The following is a 19173-nucleotide window of genomic DNA, read 5'->3' as shown; positions in this document are numbered from 1 at the left end:
GAAGGGAAGGCAAGTCTGTGGATGCTCTGCACTTTCCATCCCCTGGTACCCGACTTCTCTTCCTGGGGTATCCTCTTTCCCAAAGGAACCTGGAAAGTCTACTGACCCACCAAGATGTCATCATGTAGCTTCAATTTAAAAGGACCCCTTGAAAAGGGCAGTTCTTATTGTCCCCAAGTGGCACCTTAGAACACACCACTGCAGCCAATGGTTCTGGCCACTGTGCCGACTTGTGAGGCTGTCCTGGGAATGCAACTACATCTGGCTTCACCCAGATTCCCCTCAAGCCATATAAAATATAACAAATACCAAATAAAAACAAAGAAGCCCTTTCTCATGTGCAAATATAATATAATGTTGTTTCATCTACGAGAAAAGCCTGCAGACATGTGGACATTTTACTGTTCACAGCTTTTCCCCAAAATACATTAATTTTGAGAAAGAGAAAACTTAACATTTTCTCTTCGCTTGTGATGGGGCCTCCACTAACCCTGTGAAGCAGGTTAGTGCCCCAGACAGACACTGAATCCCAAACTGAAGCTCTGCTGCCGACCACTCACAGGACCTGAGTGATCACATCCACACTTTGTACCCAACTCTCTCTCTACAGAAGGAAGGCCACAACCACAAAACCTTGAGATTCCTTAAACAATCATAAATAAATGTGCAGTTATTACTTTAAAAAAAATTCCTACAATGGTGGAGGGTTGTGTCTTCTAAAAGAGACAAACATACACGTATTTATACTTAAATCAGAAAGCACACCTTATACAACTACCTACTGAGATTATTTTATTCAGAAAATCATGTTGCTTCTCCTGTATTTACTGTGAAATCAGTAATTTTCATCTACTGACAACCTTGCTCAAATATGATACAGATAAGGAAATTGAGGGGGGAATGGGTAAAAGAGAGAATAAAAGATTTCAGCTCCCCTTCATATCCACAGAAAAGCCTCAAGTATATGGATCCAGGTGGTTCAGAAATGCCGACACCCCAGGTCCTTTCCTTTCTCTAGCATGCTGCAGTTCAAAGAGTATGGCTACAGAGCCAGACAAAATGATCCACATCTTAATTCTGTCACTTGCTGGCTTCATGACCCTGTGACCACTAGTCTCCTAAGTAAAATGGAGCTAATAATGCATCCCTCACGGGGCAAATAACAGAAATGACAGGAGACAGTCTATGTGCAGTCCCAGCACACAAGAGCCCCTCAATCGATGCTGGTTTCCACCCTCCTCACTCCTCCTGGGTAATAACCTGATTCAAGAGTCCAGATCAGGTCTTGCAGCTTCTGAGAGCAGCTCAGGGGGAGAGCTGGTGTGGGTGCACCATCACAAGAGAGACCAATGAGTGCAGGGAATAAGAGTTTGCAGAAATGATCAGATAATGAAACACCTTATATCCTTCCCAAAAGGTGAATCATTTTCTTTTAGGTGTCAAATGAATAGCCACATATATCACAATCAAAATCTATCATGGAAAAAACCAGAGAGGTACTCATTTCAAATGCGTAGCAGCTCCTCCTAATGCCCAGCCTCTGTGACACTGGGCCCCTGGCATTTAAAGGGTAAACACATGCTCCCCCATGGCTCCCTCTTGGCTCCAAAAGTTCTAATGAGCTAAAAGTTTATTCCATTTCTAAAATATATTTAAACTCCAACCCATTACTTACATCTCCTTAATTCTGAAATCCAATTCTCAATTTGGGCACTTTACCAGCATCTTTTCAAAAGTTGGACTTTGGAAAATATATGCACTCTCAGACAGAAGGGGGGGAACGCCATCAGCCACGCACTGCAAACTGACACCCTGGAATATATTCCAATTTCCTCAGCCCTCATCTCCCTCAGCTTCTCACAATCAGTAAAGTGCAATGACCAATCATTGGAAATGACATGAGCTTAATGTCAGAAATCATTTAGTTTAAATAAGAAAATAACTCCATTTAGTTTTCTCCCACAAAGTAAAATTAAGTTTGTTTAGCCCTTTTTTATTTATTGCTATAGGGCAGATTTAATTTCAAGGGAGTGAAAACCAAACTCATTCTGAAGTAAAGTCTAAAGTTACCCCTTTAATTCTGTTCTATTGAGGCACAAAGGCTGTAGGCATTAAAGCAAAGAGGCATTAATTATGGGGGGGGGACGTGAGTGTGACCCACTAAGCTTTTTAACAAGGGGATGGAGGATGGGGGAGGGAGAGAGAAATCTATCTTCTCATTTTGCTATGCTACAAATAGAGACTTTAAGAAAATCCACTGGCTCTAGGGGCCTTTTAAGCCCACCCTCTCGGGCTTCAGTCTCAGAACTTACCAGATACGTTAATTGAGGCCCCTGCATCGATGATCCCACTGTTGGGCCTCACACAGTACCTGCGTGGTGCTGTGGTCTTCACTTTAAAACACACATTTCGGTCTGTCGGGTTCCCAAGTTTTAGGTTGGTGGTGACAACATCAGTGAAGGGACCTGTAGAATGAGACAGAGACTGATTGGGGATCTTGCCAGGAAAGTGTGAAAGACTGACTTGCTAATGAAAGGGAGGGAGGCAATTGTAGTCAAAGGAAAACTGAGATCCAGAATTATCTCATTAACTTGCCAGGGGATGGGAGAGATGAACTGAGGTTAATGCATCAGCAGTGACAGCAGATGCTCACCATGTCCTCACTGTTTCCCCAGGTACTCAGTAAGTGTCCACACATGTGGCATCTCACTGGAACCTCACATTGTTATGATTATCACTGTTTTACAGATGAGAAAACTGAGGCTTCTCAAGATAAGTGACTTGTCCAAGTTTTCATGCTAGTTAGTGGTCGTGAGGCTCTGTAGCCAGATGGCTTGATCCAACACCAAATACTGATTTCCACAATAACAAGATGACATCTAACAGAGCATAAAGGACTAAACCTGGACCCAAACGATTATCGCGGGCAGAGGGTGCTGAGAAAAGTGGATGCAGGGAAGACTCTGAGGTGTTAATGGTCTATAAACACAGAATCCCCAGTAATACAGCCAGAAAAGTGAACATCATCTCAGGCTACAGCGAGAAGTTCAGAGCCCTGCTGGGCAGCCCACACCTGAAACAGCACATTCATTTTTAACTGCCTGGGCTACTGGGAAGATTGACACAAAGCTCAGTGCCCTGAAGATATTTTTTATTACTATTATTTATTCATTTCCCACTTTATTAGATTTTTTAATTAAAAAAGTAAAACATGCTTCTTAAAATGAACCAAACAATAAAAGATGTATAAAGAAGAAGTTAATAAGCTTTCCTTTGTCCCCCGAGGTAACTAATATTAACAATATGGGAGATCTTTCCACATCATCGAGGCTTACACAAACAATGCCACAGGTGTGGGGGTTGGGGATGACAAGAACGAGACACTATTCACACTGCTCAAACCTACCACGGACAAGTGATCACTAACTAGGTACACGACTCAGCCAAGTGGGAGAGGTTAAACTACAAGACCTCTTTGGTCCTTTTCAAATTTACATATTTTCAACAGGTAGGCGACATCTTTGTGTTTCCTCCAGGCGAGTTCTGACTCCTATCTTTACTTCTAGGAGGCAGCAACAAGGTGGACAGGGTTGTGTGCTTGTATGTTCACAATAAGTACGTAATTTTGATTCCTCTGTATCTTAAGAAGATCCAACAAAGATATTCAAAGCTGTGCTCTGAAAAGTTTTTAATGAGACTCCAAGCCCCTAAGGTCAAGGATCAGCCCTCGCCCCTCCATGTACGCCCAGAACTGTGCTCCCGTAGCGTGGCGGTCTCGATGTGCACATGCACCAAGGAGACTACCTGAGGACTGTCTCCAGCCAAATTAGCATCTCGCGCTGGTTCTTCTCCTCTTGAGGGACTAAGGGTATGAAAAATCAATTTGATATGGGCTTAACTTAAATACTAATTAAGAAATCAATAATAGTGGAAAGGAAGAAAGGAAATGGGACTCAATCCCAAAATCAAATAAACTACAGCCAGTTCTGCTATAAAGCTTATTTTGAAAACACAAATTTGTTCCAATGTGACTGATGTGCATATTAGAGAGACAATATGAACACAAAATGATTTTCACATTTGCTTATGCATGATTTTGTCTGCAAGAAAACACTAGGCAAACACAGAAAACTGCATCCAGCTGAACTCAGCTGCACAGAAATACAAAAAACACACGTCCCACACACCTCAACCACCTCCAGAATGCCTCAGTCCACCTTGCATGCAATGAGACACACCTGGATACTTGGCATTACAACTTTACATCCAACGTCAGGCAATCGTCCTTCCACATCACAGTAGCTCATGGAACACAACTCTTCTGACATCTATATCCACAGGCAAACTTCAGGACTTGACGTGAAGAGGCTGCTCAGTTTTCCCTGCTTGGATCTTTGTGTAGATATCCCTGACACAGTCAGTTGGGGACGATCAAGGAAGTCTCCATAAAAGGCCACAGAAAGCAGGGCTCGGGGAGCTTCTGGGGAGCTGAACACAGGAGGCTTGCAGGAAGGTGAACAAGAACCCATCCACAAACTGGAAGGGTGACACCTGCCAACTCCCTGGGGACAGAAGCTCCTTCACTTGAGATCCTCCCAGATCTTGCCCTACGTTATCTCTTTACCTGGGAGTTATTTGTATCCTTTAAAATATCCTTTGTAATAAAGCTGCAAATGTAAGTCATTCCCTGAGTTCTGTGAGTTACTCTAGCAAATTAATTGAGGGGGTCATGGGAACCACAACTTAAAAAGTTTTGGAGGCTGGGACTTGTGTTGTAACTGGTAGGAGGAGGGGGCAGTCTTGTGGACTGAGGCCTCAACCTGTGGGACCTGACACCACCTCTGGGGAGACAGTGTTGGATCTGAAGGATCCAACACTAGAGGACGCCCAGCTGGAGTCTACTGCTCCATATGTGGGGAAAAAAACCCACATTTGGTCACAGAAGTGTTGTGTTGAGTGCTGTGACATGAATGTCGGGGAAAAGCACAGTTTGAGAACTGTTTCCATGAAGGCCTGCTTCTAGCCCTCCAGTAGGCGGGACACCATCAGAGGAGACCTTCTGAAGGGCTAGAGGTACGCTGCACCCGAATCGGGTGCGGGAAGGCAGGCTTTGGTGCTACATCTCACCTGCAGACAAAAACAACCCTCTCTGCACTTTACTGTCAGCTCCCTACTGAGAGCAAAAAGTTTACACAGGAGGGCAGGTACTTGTGGCCCAAGAGGATTTTCAGCTAGTGAGGGACAGCCAGATGCTGACGGTGCTTCATCTTTGGATCAGGTTGTTGGCATCAAGGGAGAAACAGGACACTTGGTGCTGAGGTGGTGTTTGGGGGATTACAGAGGCAGCGGCTCTCCCTAACTACCCTTTCTCCCACACATGCAGTCTGCCTCTAAATAAAGATGGAGAAATTCTGATCTCCCGTTAAGTCTCTTCGCTTGCTTAAAGTAGGATCACTCCAGCAGTGGTAGGGAAAAGGCATAATAGCCAAACACAACTAAGACTTTCTAAGGTCAAAGCAAAGCAATGAAACACACACGTGCAAGCACAAACTCACACAGACACAAGCAAACCACGTAGAGACATTCCCTGGTCCTCACATACAAACTGTCATTCAGAAGAGCCCCACAGAAACGTGCAGCCCCATGATGCTGAGGGAAGAAAGAAAAAAGTGGGCTCAGCACCCACAGCTCAGTGGTTACGGTGCCAGACCCACACACCGGGGCTGGTGGGCTTGAGCCCAGCCCGGGCCAGCTAAACAACAAAGAAATAGCCATGCACTGTGGTGGGTGTCTGTAGTCCCAGCTCCTTGGGAGGGTGAGGCAAGAGAATCTCCTGGGCCCAAGAGTTTGAGGTTGCTGTAAGCTGTGATGTCATGGCACTCAACCAAGGGCAACATAGTGAGACTCCATCTCCAAAAAAAAAATATCACTTAATAAAAATAAAGAGAAAAAGGTGGACAAATGTGTGTCTATATAAAGAGACAAGTGTAAAGGGATGAGCTTTCAAACATGAAGCCTAGGAGAGAAGGGACTCAATGACAATGTGAGTCTGATTAAAAAGCTATCAGGCCTCAATGCTTTCTAAATATGAGCTTAAAGTTACTGGTTTCAACAAGATTCTGCCTCAAGAACATGAAAATATCTTTAGACCAGAATGCCAAGGATTCATAATAGCCCCCCCCCAAAAAAACATCAAAAATATGTCATCTTTTTTCTAAGATGAGTTAAAGCCTAGCGAGAGTAGAAATAGGGACAATGGGAAGATTTCACTGGGGTGAAACTGAGATACTTACTAACTCCCAATTCAGTTTCTACACACGTTTCCTTTCCTCCTCCTCGTGAAGGTGGGAGTGTGGGGATCCCAAATTTAAGTATTTATTTACCCCTTACCGGGATCTTTTCTTCAAAATACTCTATAAAACTAAATATAAACACTAAGTTGTTTTTGGAAATTTCCCAACTTAATCTATTATGTAGCAATTTAAATGTTTCAACTCACCTAAATCACATAAAAAGTGCTAAATTATTAAAAGACAAACAATATCTGTAATAATAAATAGAATAAAATAAGCATCCTAGATTTTTCCCTCAAGGATCCTAGATCTCACATGCTAGGGACTTAAAGTTTTTTCAGCTTTTGTTTGTAAAAGTCTAAAGAAAGCTCCACTACAAAGCACACCGCAAGGGACACCACTGTCGGTAAAACAGCAAAATCCCAGGGGAAGTCAGGGTATTCTGTAAAAACAGGTCAAACCTCCTCTCACCACTCTGGTCAATTTACTCTAAGAATTTTATTGAAAGTAAACGCTATTCGATTTGAGTAATTACAGGAGATAAAGCATGTTAGTGTTCTCCTTTCCCCCTGTATTAATGAATTAGAATACACAAAAACCTCCATAAAAATGATGTAAAGGCTTATGAGCATCACTCAGATTTTTACTAGTCACTTTCATTTCATAAAACTGCCATTTCCATTAAAGTATTATGTAAAAAATGGGATTTTACTACACCAACATGCATATTTATCACCAATGAATTTAAATACTGCTTATAAAGTGCAGAGTCAATTTTACAAATGAAATCTTCAAAAAGTTAGAATTTTTTAGCTGGGTGCAGTGGCTCACACCTGTAATCCTAGCACTTTGGGAGGCCTAGGCAGGAGGATTGCCTGAGCTCACAAGTTCTAGACCTGCTTGAGCCACAGCAAGACCTCACCCTTAAAAATAGTCGGGTGTTGGTGGCACCTGTAGCTCAAGCAGCTAGGGCACCAGCCACATACACCAGAGCTGGCGGGTTCAAATCCAGCCTGGGCCTGCCAAACAACAATGACAACTACAACCAAAAAATAGCTGGGCGTTGTGGCGAGTGCCTGCAGTCTCAGCTACTTGGGAGGCTGAGGCAAGAGAATCGCTTAAGCCCAAGAGTTTGAGGTTGCTGTGACCTGTGATGCCACAGCACTCTACTGAGGACGACAAAGTGAGACTCTGTCTGGAAAAAAAAAAAAGGTTAGAATTGTTTTCTTTCAAGAGATGAAAACAATCATTTGTGTCTCTAGAACTACAGTGTATATTTTTAATCATTTTTCTTTTTATTCTTCTATTTCTTGAGATAATATCGATATAAAATTAGGAACTAAGAACCTAAAATGTGAAATAGAAGTTTAAAAAATAAAGTAACATGAATTTGGGAGTACTCTTTAAAATTTATATTTTTCTTATGTTCTTTATGTCCTATATTATTCATATATCCATCTGTGAAATCTTTTTGACTTTGACAGAGATACTTATGAAATGGTATTGACTACCTAAACATCACTTTCTTGGTAAGCTCTAGAAGGGATCTAACTAAAGTCAAGCACAGTATAATCTATTTCCTCTACTTCCTCCAAGGTCCCACTGTCACTGGTTAGATTTTTCTTTTCTTTTTTTTTTCTTTTCTTTTTGAGACAGAGGTAGAGTGCCCTTTTCTTTTTGACGCCCAGGTAGAGTGCCATGGCATCAGCCTAGCTCACAGGAACCTCAAACTCCTGGGCTCAAGGGCTCCTCTTGCGTTGGTCTCCCAGAGAGCTGGGACTACAGATGTGAGCCACCTCACCTAGTCAAGATTTTTCTTTCTTTCTTTCTTTCTTTCTTCTTTTTTTTTTTTTTTTTTTTGCAGTTTTTGGCCAGGTCTGGGTTTGAACCCGCCACCTCTGGCATATGGGGCCAGCGCCCTACTCCTTTGAGTCCCAAGTGCTGCCCCAAGACATCTTTCATTTTAAAATGTGTTTTCTTAAGACAATAAAAAGATCCAGAACAGACATATTTTAGAAAGTAAATAATACAATACCAGCAGAAATCTGTGCACAATTAAAAGTGAAAAGAGTAACCATTGCTTTTTAGTCTTAGTTACAAAAACAGAGCCTGAGATTTGTAAAGTAGTAGCTTAAGGGTCAAAGAAGTGTTACAATCCAGCAACTTCTAAGCAGAGGTCAGGTTCCAGGTGTTGAAAATGTCATCAAAAATAGCTGGATAAACTTATCAATCAGGAAACCTGAGTGTTTTATAGAAAAACATTCCATGAAATCTTCAGATATCCTCTGATCTCTTCATAATCTGAATACTTCTTTTCTAGGCATTTCTCCAGACCCATAGAAGAGTTTAAAATAAAACTCTTCCCTTCAAGAAATGTAAATACCATCTGTATAAAAGCATAGTTTAAGAGTTATGTCCCATCAATTGTAAAAGGTAATGGTGAAAACGTCCCTTGAACTCTAAACTCAATCTTGGCCTTACCTATCTGTATAACCTCAAGAATACTTACTAATTCCCAATTCAGTATCTATACATTTTCCTTTCCTCCCTCCTCATGAAGGTGGGAGTGTGGGGATCCCAAATTTAAATTCAACTCTACCAGAAAAAAGAGAAAAAAGAATAAAATGTACTTATAACACCAAACTACAAAACTCCTAGAAGATAACAGAAGAAGATCTGGATGGCCTTGTATTTAGAGATCACTTTTTAGACACAACACCAAAGCACAATGCATGAAAGAAACAACTGATAAGCTGGAGTTCATTAAAAACAAACTCTATTCTGCAAAAGACACTGTCAAAAAAACGAAAAGGTAAGTGAGCCACAGACTTGAAGAAAATGTTTGCAAAAAAGTATCTGATAAAGAACCATCAACCAAAACACACAAAGAGCTCTTCAAACTCAACAATAGGAAAATGAACAACCTGATTAAAAAATAGCCAATGGTCTAAACCAGACACCTCACCAAGATGTAGAGAGCAAATAAGCACATGAAAAGGCGCTCAACACCATGTGTCATTAGGGAGTTGCACAGTGAGAAAGCAGAGAGACATCACACCCATACACTCCTACCTGAATAGTCAAAATCTAAATGACTGCCAAACCCAATACTGGTGAGGGTGTGGAGCAACAGGAACTCACATTCACTGCTGGTAAAATGCAAAACGATACAACCCCTTCAACAGATGGTTTGGCAGCTTCTTACAAAACTATGCCTATTCTTACCACGCACTCTAGCAATCACGCACCTTGGTATTTACACAAACAAGCTGAAGACATATGTCCACACAAATCCTGCACTCGGACAGCGGCTTTAGTCTTAATAGCCAAAACTTGGTTTCTTTAGGTTTTTTTTTTTGGCCAGGGCTGGGTTTGAACCAGCCAAACCTCTGGCATATGGGGCCAGTGCCCTACTCCTTTGAGCCACAGGTGCCGCCCAATTGCCAAAACTTGGAAGCAACCCAGATGTCCTTCAGTACATGGGTGGATGAATAAACTGTGATGCATTCAGACGCTGGAGTAGTGTTTAGTGCTAAGAAGGACCTATCAAGCCATGAGAAGACATGGAGGAACCGTAAATGCATATTATGCACGCCACCCTAAAAATACTACATATTGTCTGATTCCAACCACATGACACTCTGGATGAGGCAAAACTATGGAGATAATGATAGGGGTTGATAGGGGTTAAGCAAAAAAAGGATAGGTAGATCCCAGGGGACGTTTAGGGAAGGGAAACTTCTCTTCTGGTACTGTAATGGTGGATATATGTCATCATACATTCGTCAAAACCCACAGAATGTACAACACCAAGAGTGAACCCTAATGTAGACTACAAAGTTTGGATGACAATGATGTGTCCAAGCAGGGCCATGAGTGGTAACCAATGGACCACTGGGTTGGGGGATGCCCAAGTGGAGAAGGCTGTGCGTGTGTGGGGCAGGGGGTATATGGGAACTCTGCACATACTTCCTGCTCAGTTTTGCTGTGATCCTAAAGCCTATTTAAAAAAAAGGGGGGGAGATAAAAAAGGTATTTAGCCTTTCACTTTTGATAGCAACCCTCAACATTTCTGATATTAAATATTACTGAACTTTTTTAAACATACGTGCATATGCGTATATGAATAAAGATGCTTTGTACTGCAGAGATTGCTTCTCTTCCTGTTCTAGAGTTCATTAAATTCTGATGTCACAAAGACATACCTTCCTTTGAAATTCATCTCCTGATGTAGCTACAGTGCTTTAAAACTCAAACTATATGTGTTACCAAATAAGTTATATACCAATTTGATACATAATCTATCAAGTCTCAGGTTTCCAGATACACACTTAAAGTTAATAGCTTCACAAGTTTTTTTCACTCCACATAAAAACAGCTGTATTATTTTACACTCTTGCAAACACAATTTAGATTCAATATCTCTCCTTTTCACAGCCCCTCCAAAAAACAAGTTACTGTATTTCACTTCAACTCTAAAAAGATTACCTTCTGGAAAGGTAATAATCTGTCTCCAGAAGCCTAAGACTTTTGATGGATTTTGTTAAGACGATAAAATTGTGCTTGAGGTTTCAATAAAATCCACTTTGTAAGTGGGGAAAGTATATTAAAATGGAGGGATGTGGACACTCTAAAATCTGCTGGATATCTTATAGATACCTTTAAATTTTACCCTTTGACAGTCTGTTTTCACGAAAAGGTGAAAACTGCTTTCTGCCTTCCGTACGCATCTGCAATGCACCAATACCCACATGATTTCTTCTCTTGTTTTGTAACTCTTCCCCTTCTAAAGGAGAAACTCCATGAACACAGATATTTTTTGTCTCCCTTGTTCACTACTAACCACGGGCACCCACAACACTTCAGGCTCGGTACGCTTGCTGAGTAAAGGCACGGCAGCGCCCGCCTCCACCTGCTTCAGACGACAGTCCTATCCTCCCTATACTCATCCTCCTGCACACACATCCAGGCTCCGGATGAACGAACACTCACACAACTGCTGCTCCCGCTTCAGCGTTATCACCCTTTTTATTTTCTCCATAGTAAACATTTTGTGTGTTGTTTTTCTGTTTCCTAAAATGGGGGGCGGGGGGGTCCTGTGCCTATCCTATTCATCACCATGTCCCCTGAGCCTAGAATAGTGCACCACGTGTGGTTATAGGACTCATGAATGTGTGCTGTGTGAATGTCAGACTTCTTCAGAGGCATTTCCTGCAAACAGATGCCTGAATCTGAAATCATTATAAATTTTTGCTGTTCATATATAAATTGAAGGTATTAAAAATGTTCACTTGTAGCTCGGCGCCCACAGCACAGTGGTGACGGTGCCAGCCACACACACCAAGAATGTTCACTTGTGTCAATAATGCTTTTATCATAATTATTCTATGATAATTTTTCTAAAAGCTGCTCTTGCCCTAAAAAATGAAAGAAAGATAGCATAGTATAGATGAGTAAAGAGGGTAAGCTCTTAAATAATCATGACTTCAAGATTAAGGGCACTGAAGAAGTCTTTTTAAAAACATTTGTTTGATTGAATTGTCAGCTCACTCATTAAATCAATGCTTTGGAAACAAAAATAAAGCTTTGCAAACCTATGAGTTTTTAATGGCAGACACTGTATTCCAATATTTCAGCAGAAAGCCTAATTGTATAGCTCTGATTTTAAAATAACTACCCATAGTTGGGCAAGGTGGCTCACACCTACATTCCTAGCATTTTGGAAGGCCAAGGCTAGTGGATCACTTGAGCTCAGGAGTTGGAGACAAACCTGAGCCAGAGCCAGACTCCATCTCTAAAAATAGCCGGGTGTTGTGGTGAGTGCCTATAGTCCCAGCTAAATAGAAAAATGGCTGAAAGTATTACTTGGGAGGCTGAGGCAAGAGGATCACTCGAACCCATGAGTTTGAGGTTGCTGTGAGCTAATGACACCAGGCACTCCAGCGAAGGTCACAAAGTGACACTCTATCTCACATAAATAAATAAATAAATAAATAAAATACAGAACCCTACACAAGACACATCTTTCCTGAAGAAATCTTAAAATACAAAGTGTTCTAAATTAATAAAGTCTCCTCCCTGATATCCTCAGGAGGCAGCCAGCAACTGAGAAACATCACACCTGTTCCAGGCAGGGAGATCACACCGAGCCCTCTCACGGATGATGCCGTCAAGGGTGCACCAGAAGCCAGCTCGCCGGAAAGAGACCGCAGCAACCTCGCAGGTGGCTTACTCAGTTCACTAGTTTCCTAGCTTCTTTAGAGCAGAAAAAAATAAAAGTGAGCCTGCCATCACCTCCACAGGTGGGAAACGAGACTGCAAAGCACTCTATTGTAATGTAAGAATTCAACAGATAAGAGTACTGGTGGAAGGCCTAATATCAAACTCAGGAAAACTAACCAAAACAACACAAAAGCAGACAGGAACAGCCTGGGAAAATAAGATTTCTGCAGCTTATAAAACATAAGTGATTCAAATTCAAAACATATAAAGAACTCTGATGATAAATGTGCTAAAATTCTTATGAAGGAATACTACGTAACAGTTTAAAAAGTGGGCTACATCTGTATTTAACCAACCTGATGGGCCTCAAAAACATATTAAGTCAGACAAATACTATGATACTACATTAAGTAATCTAGAAAAAAATGGAAATAGTTCACAGTAAATTCTCTGGGAGATGGGCGGCCCCCTTGGCTCAGTGGGTAGGGCGCCAGCCACATCTACTGAGGGTGGTGGGTTCAAACCTGGCCTCAGCCAAACTACAACAAAAAATAGCCAGGTGTTGTGGCGGGTGCATAAAGTCCTGGCTATTTGGGAGGCTGAGGCAAGAGAATTGCCTAAGCCCAAGAGCTGGAGGTTGCTGTGAGCTGTGAAATCACAGCACTCTATTGAGGGTGATAAAATGAGACTCTGTCTCTTAAAAAAAAAAAAAAAAGGAAGGGAAGATAAATGGGCAGACAAGGAATACAGATAAATCTTTAAATTATTACTGAAATTTCTACTTGTTTATTAAAGAAAGATTTAAAACAAGTCTAACTATTAATTTTCAGTTACTCTGTATTTGGGTATTTATTATATTATTTGCAATTTTCTGTAGTTCAATTTTTTTCCACATAAGGAAAGCTACCTGTAGTTTAATCCAAACAACGTTCTTTTGAAAGAATTTTAATCTTGCCCAGACATGCAGAGTTGTTAAAAACCAATATACCTACATTGATAGTCACTCTTGTATAATTTATAAAAAATCAAGGTTATCACTTAAAACATGTCTCGAGTTGCAGCGATCTCATTAATTCAAGACAAAGATGCACACTTACAATTTTGACAATAGCCATTATGTAAAGTTGGAAGACTAGAAACCTTTACCCATCTAAAGATAAATACTGTGACTTCTTTTCTGTAATGTGCTATATTTTTTCTAAATAGAAAAATGGCTGAAAGTATTATGTACATTCTATCTACATCCAGCACTAAGACAGATCATAGCACACAGTGGAAGATTACTCATGGGTGAGTTTTACATATCAGTTCTAGAAGGATCTTAGGCAATTTAATAAACTGTATTTTTTCAATATACGATCTTTATCCCATTGACTAACAAATATCTAGTAATTTTTCTCTCTGTAAAGGACTAAAATTTGTGATTACAGTGATCACAAAAATAAACACAAAGATAAGCTATATTCTACTCCAAATACAATTCTACCCAAATGGGAAGGTGGCAAAACATGACTCATTTTTACATAAAGTGGGATGACTCAAAACAGATAATGCGTAGTATGCCCAAGCTAGAGGGATGAGTGATAAAACAGCAAGGGGTCCCAATTTCTCCTGGTTATAGCTGTCGTTTTAACTTGACTGAGTGATAAATTTACAGTTCAAGTCAGGTGCATAAAGTCAGTATCACCAGAAGTAAAAACTTCCAAAAGTGCTCCATCTCTAGTGGAGATGACAGACAGCATGTGAGAGGCTGCACACCAAAATCAGCACACCCCAGTTCACACCAGACACAGAACAGTGGAACACGGCACACTCAGCATTTGCCCCTCGACAGCCCAACTGGGATTCTCAATTTGTGAACAGTGAGAAAGAGCAGGACGTGGTTTATCAGTAAGTACGTAATCTAGTTTGGCTCCCTTTTCAGTAGAGAACCTAAGTGGCTAAACCAGTGAAAAGAGATTATCAACCAGGTCAGCAACTTCTCAAACGAATTCTACAAGAGACCAGGGGGAAACACTGTGAGACTTGAATGAAAATATCTTCTATTTCCCCCCTTTCTCTGTCTTTGGAAATTATGTTCATTCTTCAAAGTTTTGCTCAAATGCCTTCTCTTTTGTAAGGGCTTAATCTCTCCAGTCAGAAAAAATGACTTTTACTATACTGTGTTCCTCCCACAGTAAACAACGATGATGATGGCCAAATCTGTATCTGAAGCCTGCCTCTCTCCCCTGAGCTCCCAATCAGCTGCCACTCAAACTTTTCTTTTCAAGTATTCTGAGTGTCCCCATATAATGCTCCCGAGTCCCACCCTTCTCCCTGAAACTCACTGCTCCTCAGCTCAGGAAATGTAACCCCCAGTTACCCAATAACTTGGGCAAAAAATCAGTTGCCCTGGTTTCATTTCTTCCTCTACATTTAACCCAAAAGCAAGTCCTACTGGTTCTAACTGTAAAACAGATCCAGAATCTAAGCACTTCTCATCACATTCTTTCCACTGCCACCACCCGGGTCCCCAGCACCCTCTCGCACATATTATCACCATAGCCTGACAGTTTCCACACAAACCTCCAGACCCACATGTCGTCCACACCCTACTCTGCTCACACCACCAATGGTCTTTTAGAAATAGACTCATGCTCAAAATCCCGCATGGCTTCCCATTTCACAAGCACAGCTTAAGCCCCTCTCAGGGCCCTCCTCCCAGCAGGCGCCCACCTCCTAGCTGAGCCCATCTCTTAGTCAGCAGCTCCATCACTTCAGCACAAGCACAGTGACTCTACTGCTGGCTGCACACACCAAGCTCAATGCTACCTGGCACTTGCCGCTCCATGGCCTGAAGTGCCTTCCCCAACTATGTGCACGGCTCACATGCACCTTCTGCAAACGTCTCCGTTCGACCACTGCCTTCTCAGGGAAGCAGTATTCCCTCACCAACCAATAAAACAGAATCCACTCCCAATCCCTTTATCCTACATTACTTCATTTTGTTTTTCTCATTTAGCACCTACCACGACCTGACACTACATCATACATATTCTGTCTTTATTTACTATGTATCTTTCCCGCTAAGAAATGAGGTCCATAAAGGCAAAGGTTTCTCACTTTTTTCATCTCAGCCTCTCAAGTATCTAGAACAACGCTCGATGCGTGCAAGCCTCAGTCAGTAACATGAACAGAATGGTCCTGGGTCTGTGCTAGGCTTGCAGCTAGAGAGAAACAGGGCATTGCCACTCCCACCCAGAATACTAGGAAGACAGAGGAAACTACCAGAACCAGGCCGGGGCCCAGCTGGAACCAACGGCCCTGGGACTGAGTCTCTACATCAGTGTTTTTCAACCTTTTTTCTCTCACAGCACACTTGAATCTGTAGTTAAAGTTCTGCAGCACACTTAAATTATGTTGATCAAAAAAAAAGAGTAATAAAATGAATATACTTACTGTGCTTTGAACTTCTCTTGAAAATAATTTGATTAGTGATCTTTAAAAATTTTGGCAGCACACCTAAGATCCTCTCACAGCACACCAGTTGAAAATCATTGCTCTATAATGCTGTATCTTTTTTTCTTTTCTTTTTGTTTTTTTGAGACAGAATTTCAAGCTGTCTCTCTGGGTAGAGTGCCATGGCATCATCAAAGCTCATAGCAACTTCCAACTCAGGCTCAAGGGATCCTCTTGTCTCAGTTTTCCTATTTTTAGTAGAGACAGGGTCTCGCTTTTGCTCAGGCTGGTCTCAAACTCATGAGCTCAAGCAATCCACCCACCTCGGCCTCCCAGAGTGCTAAGATTACAGGTGTGAGCCAGGGCACCAGGCCTCTGTATCTAAAAGTATCAAGTGTGACATCAGCTAACATTTAACAGTAGCAAGTCTATCTTAAGCACTTTACATGCCTTAACTCCTTTTAGCCTCCTAACATACTCCACCGAGAAGAGCCTGAGGCACAGGGAGGTTAAACCTGTGAGGGGTGAGGGATGAGGGATAAAACAGCAAGGGTGGAGGGGCCGGGATTTACACAAAAGCACTGTGGCTTCAGAGTTCCAACTCTTAACTGCCAGGCTGTATTTTACCTCTCATTGCACTGAACACTGTATAAAATGTAATACTAGGCCTGACAATTCAATTTGCAAACTTGTCCTAGGCCAGGTGCTCCATAGCTCACTGCTATCACTATGGTCATCTTCAGAGGGCTCCCCTGGGGAAGCTGTGCACTGACACCAGCACCTAGTCCACCCTTCAAAGCCAGTTTAGAACTCTTTTTCTGGAATGACCATCAGAACTGTTGTTATATGACACACAACAACAATAATGAATGCAACTCAACAAGACACCACCACACATCAACACAAACACAGCTGTGAGACACTGATATATGAAGTTTATGAAACCTTATCAAGTTGTTAATATTGCTGACAATGTAAGCACATGGTGGCAAGTTCGAGAACTTTTACAGCTCTTATGGTCACAGAAAAAGAGTTCCAAAATAGCTTTGAAGGGTAGACTAGACTCTGGTGTCAGTGAATAGCTTCCCCAGGGGAAGTACTTCGAAGGTGTTCGTTCATAGAAATATTTAGCAATGACGTATACGGCACTCTTTGTAGGGTAAGTTTGTGAACTTAATTATCAGACCTCATATATAAAGTGTCAAGCCAACACAGGAGGGTGGGGAGCACAGGGAACTTGCCTCTACTGAGGCAACCCTTGGAGTTGAAAAAGCAGATGAAGCAAAGTGCGCTATAGGGAAACTACGGAGAACACGAAGCAGTGAGCCTGCAGGGGCTTCCTGGGCGCACCCCGCGGCCAGAGTGGAGGGGACGCCTCAAAGATGAATGAGGCTGAGGCTGGACATAAGCAGTGCTGCCCTATTTAGAAGAGCTGTAATGCTAGTCTAAGAATTTTAAGATCTAGAAAGACAATGAATTCTTTAAAATAGAGAAACAACATCACATTTGAATTTTAGAAAAATATCTCTGGAAGCTGTAGATGGTGCAAAGAGGGATGGAAACAGGTAGAAAAAGTAGAGACAGAGATGGGGACAGGGGCCCCTACACTAATCCTGAAGGGAGAGTGCGACACTCGGCACGTGGCAATGGGCTAAGGGAAGCACAGAGGTACTCAAGATGCCGGTGATTTAAACGGACCAGGCTTGACGCCTGTGAGCTCAGTGGCGAGGGCGCCAGCCACAGACACCAAAGCTGGCAAGCTGTAATCCAGCCTGGGCCTGCCGAACAGTGATGACAACTACAACAAAAAATGGAAGGATATGGTGCCAACCACAGCTGGACCTGTGGTCCCAGCTACTTGGGAGGCTGAGGCAAGAGAATCACTTAAGCCCAAGAGTTTGAGGTTGCTGTGAGCTATGCCGTGAGCCATAGCACTCTACCGAGGGTGACATAGTGAGACTCTGCCTCAAAAAATATAGAGAGAGATAGATATAATTTAAAAATAAAATAAATAAATAAACAGACCCCATGGGAGGGATGTGGGAAAGAGGAGTGAAAGATGAGTCTACAATTCCTGGCCAACCTAACCGGGTACAGGGCCCCTCCTAATATAAGGAAGCCAAACTCAGGAGGGATGAGAAGCAGCAGGTAAACCATCAGTACAGTGTGGAATACACTGAATGTGAGGGATTTTCATGACAACCAGATAGGCAGGCAGCCCAGAGATGAAAGACCTGCTTGGAGATACAGATTTGGAAGTTCTCAGTGTAGAACTGGAAGCTGCAGGTAGTCTTAACGAGATAACATACAGAGAACAGTTGTAGCGAGAAGATTAAAGTCAGAACCCTGGGAAATGTCAACATTCAGTAAAAGAAGTGGAAAGTTCACTAGAAAAATCAAAGACCAGAGTCACAGAGAGACTCCTGGGGAACCGGGAAGGGTGAAGTCTGAGAACTCAAAGAGAAGTGAAGTGAGTGTCACTGCTTCCCCCAAATGAGCTATGACAGAAGACTGTGAGTTTGCCTAACTGGGGAAGATCTAGAGAATGAGTTCTCTTTTTAGGAAGGAACAACCTAAGTGTGTCTGTAGACAAAAGGACGCGTCAAGCACAAGAGGAACCAAGATACTGCGGCCAACACAAAGGGCAACTAATGGAGCGAGACAGCGCAGGCAGGAGGACTGGGTGAGGAGCACAGCACACAGCAAGGAGGACATGCAGCAACATAGGTCTGTACATGCACGAGGGAGAGAAGCAGCCAGCAAGTGGGGAAAATCTTTGACCATTTTGAGCAAACACAAGTGTCCACATTAGCCGGCTGAGAGCCTCGGTACCCTGCCCCCTGAGTCTTCTCTCCCCTCTCTATTTAGTCTTCTCCTGGACAACACCTCTTCCTTGTCTATGCCTTAGACTCAGGGACCATTAACACCCTGAGCACTGCCACATGCCGTGCACAGTGCCAGGCACTGGGACCTGGGAGAAGAAATAGTCCAAAAACGACAAAGGGCTGTGACTAGCAGGAAGGGGTCAAGTAACCAGCAACACAGTGTGCTCTGTGTGGGGGCCACAGGGAAGGGCACAGTGTGAGTGAAGAGGCACAGAAAAGTGTCCTCAAGAATGGAAGAAGGAAAGCCTGTACTGAGCCAGAAAGGTGAGCAGGAAGAAGCCTGTACTGAGCCAGGAAGGTGAGCAGGAAGAAGCCTGTACTGAGCCAGGAAGGTG

At 42.4% G+C, this 19173-nt stretch overlaps 1 protein-coding gene across 1 annotated transcript in view; it reads right to left on the bottom strand.

Annotated features, from left to right (window-relative positions):
• VAPB (VAMP associated protein B and C) overlaps positions 1-19173 on the bottom strand; it is a 53475-nt gene that overhangs the window by 20997 nt on the left and 13305 nt on the right. The window contains exon 2 of the mRNA XM_003787730.3: positions 2313-2465. Coding sequence (XP_003787778.1) covers positions 2313-2465 — 153 coding nt within the window. The remainder of the gene's footprint in view (positions 1-2312; positions 2466-19173) is intronic.

Source organism: Otolemur garnettii, unplaced genomic scaffold (genome assembly GCF_000181295.1).
Source record: "Otolemur garnettii isolate 467f Iridium unplaced genomic scaffold, OtoGar3 scaffold00023, whole genome shotgun sequence".
NCBI classification, from domain to species: domain Eukaryota; kingdom Metazoa; phylum Chordata; class Mammalia; order Primates; family Galagidae; genus Otolemur; species Otolemur garnettii.
The sequence above is the reverse complement of the archived record's forward strand: the minus strand, read 5'-3'. Positions and strand labels throughout refer to the sequence as shown.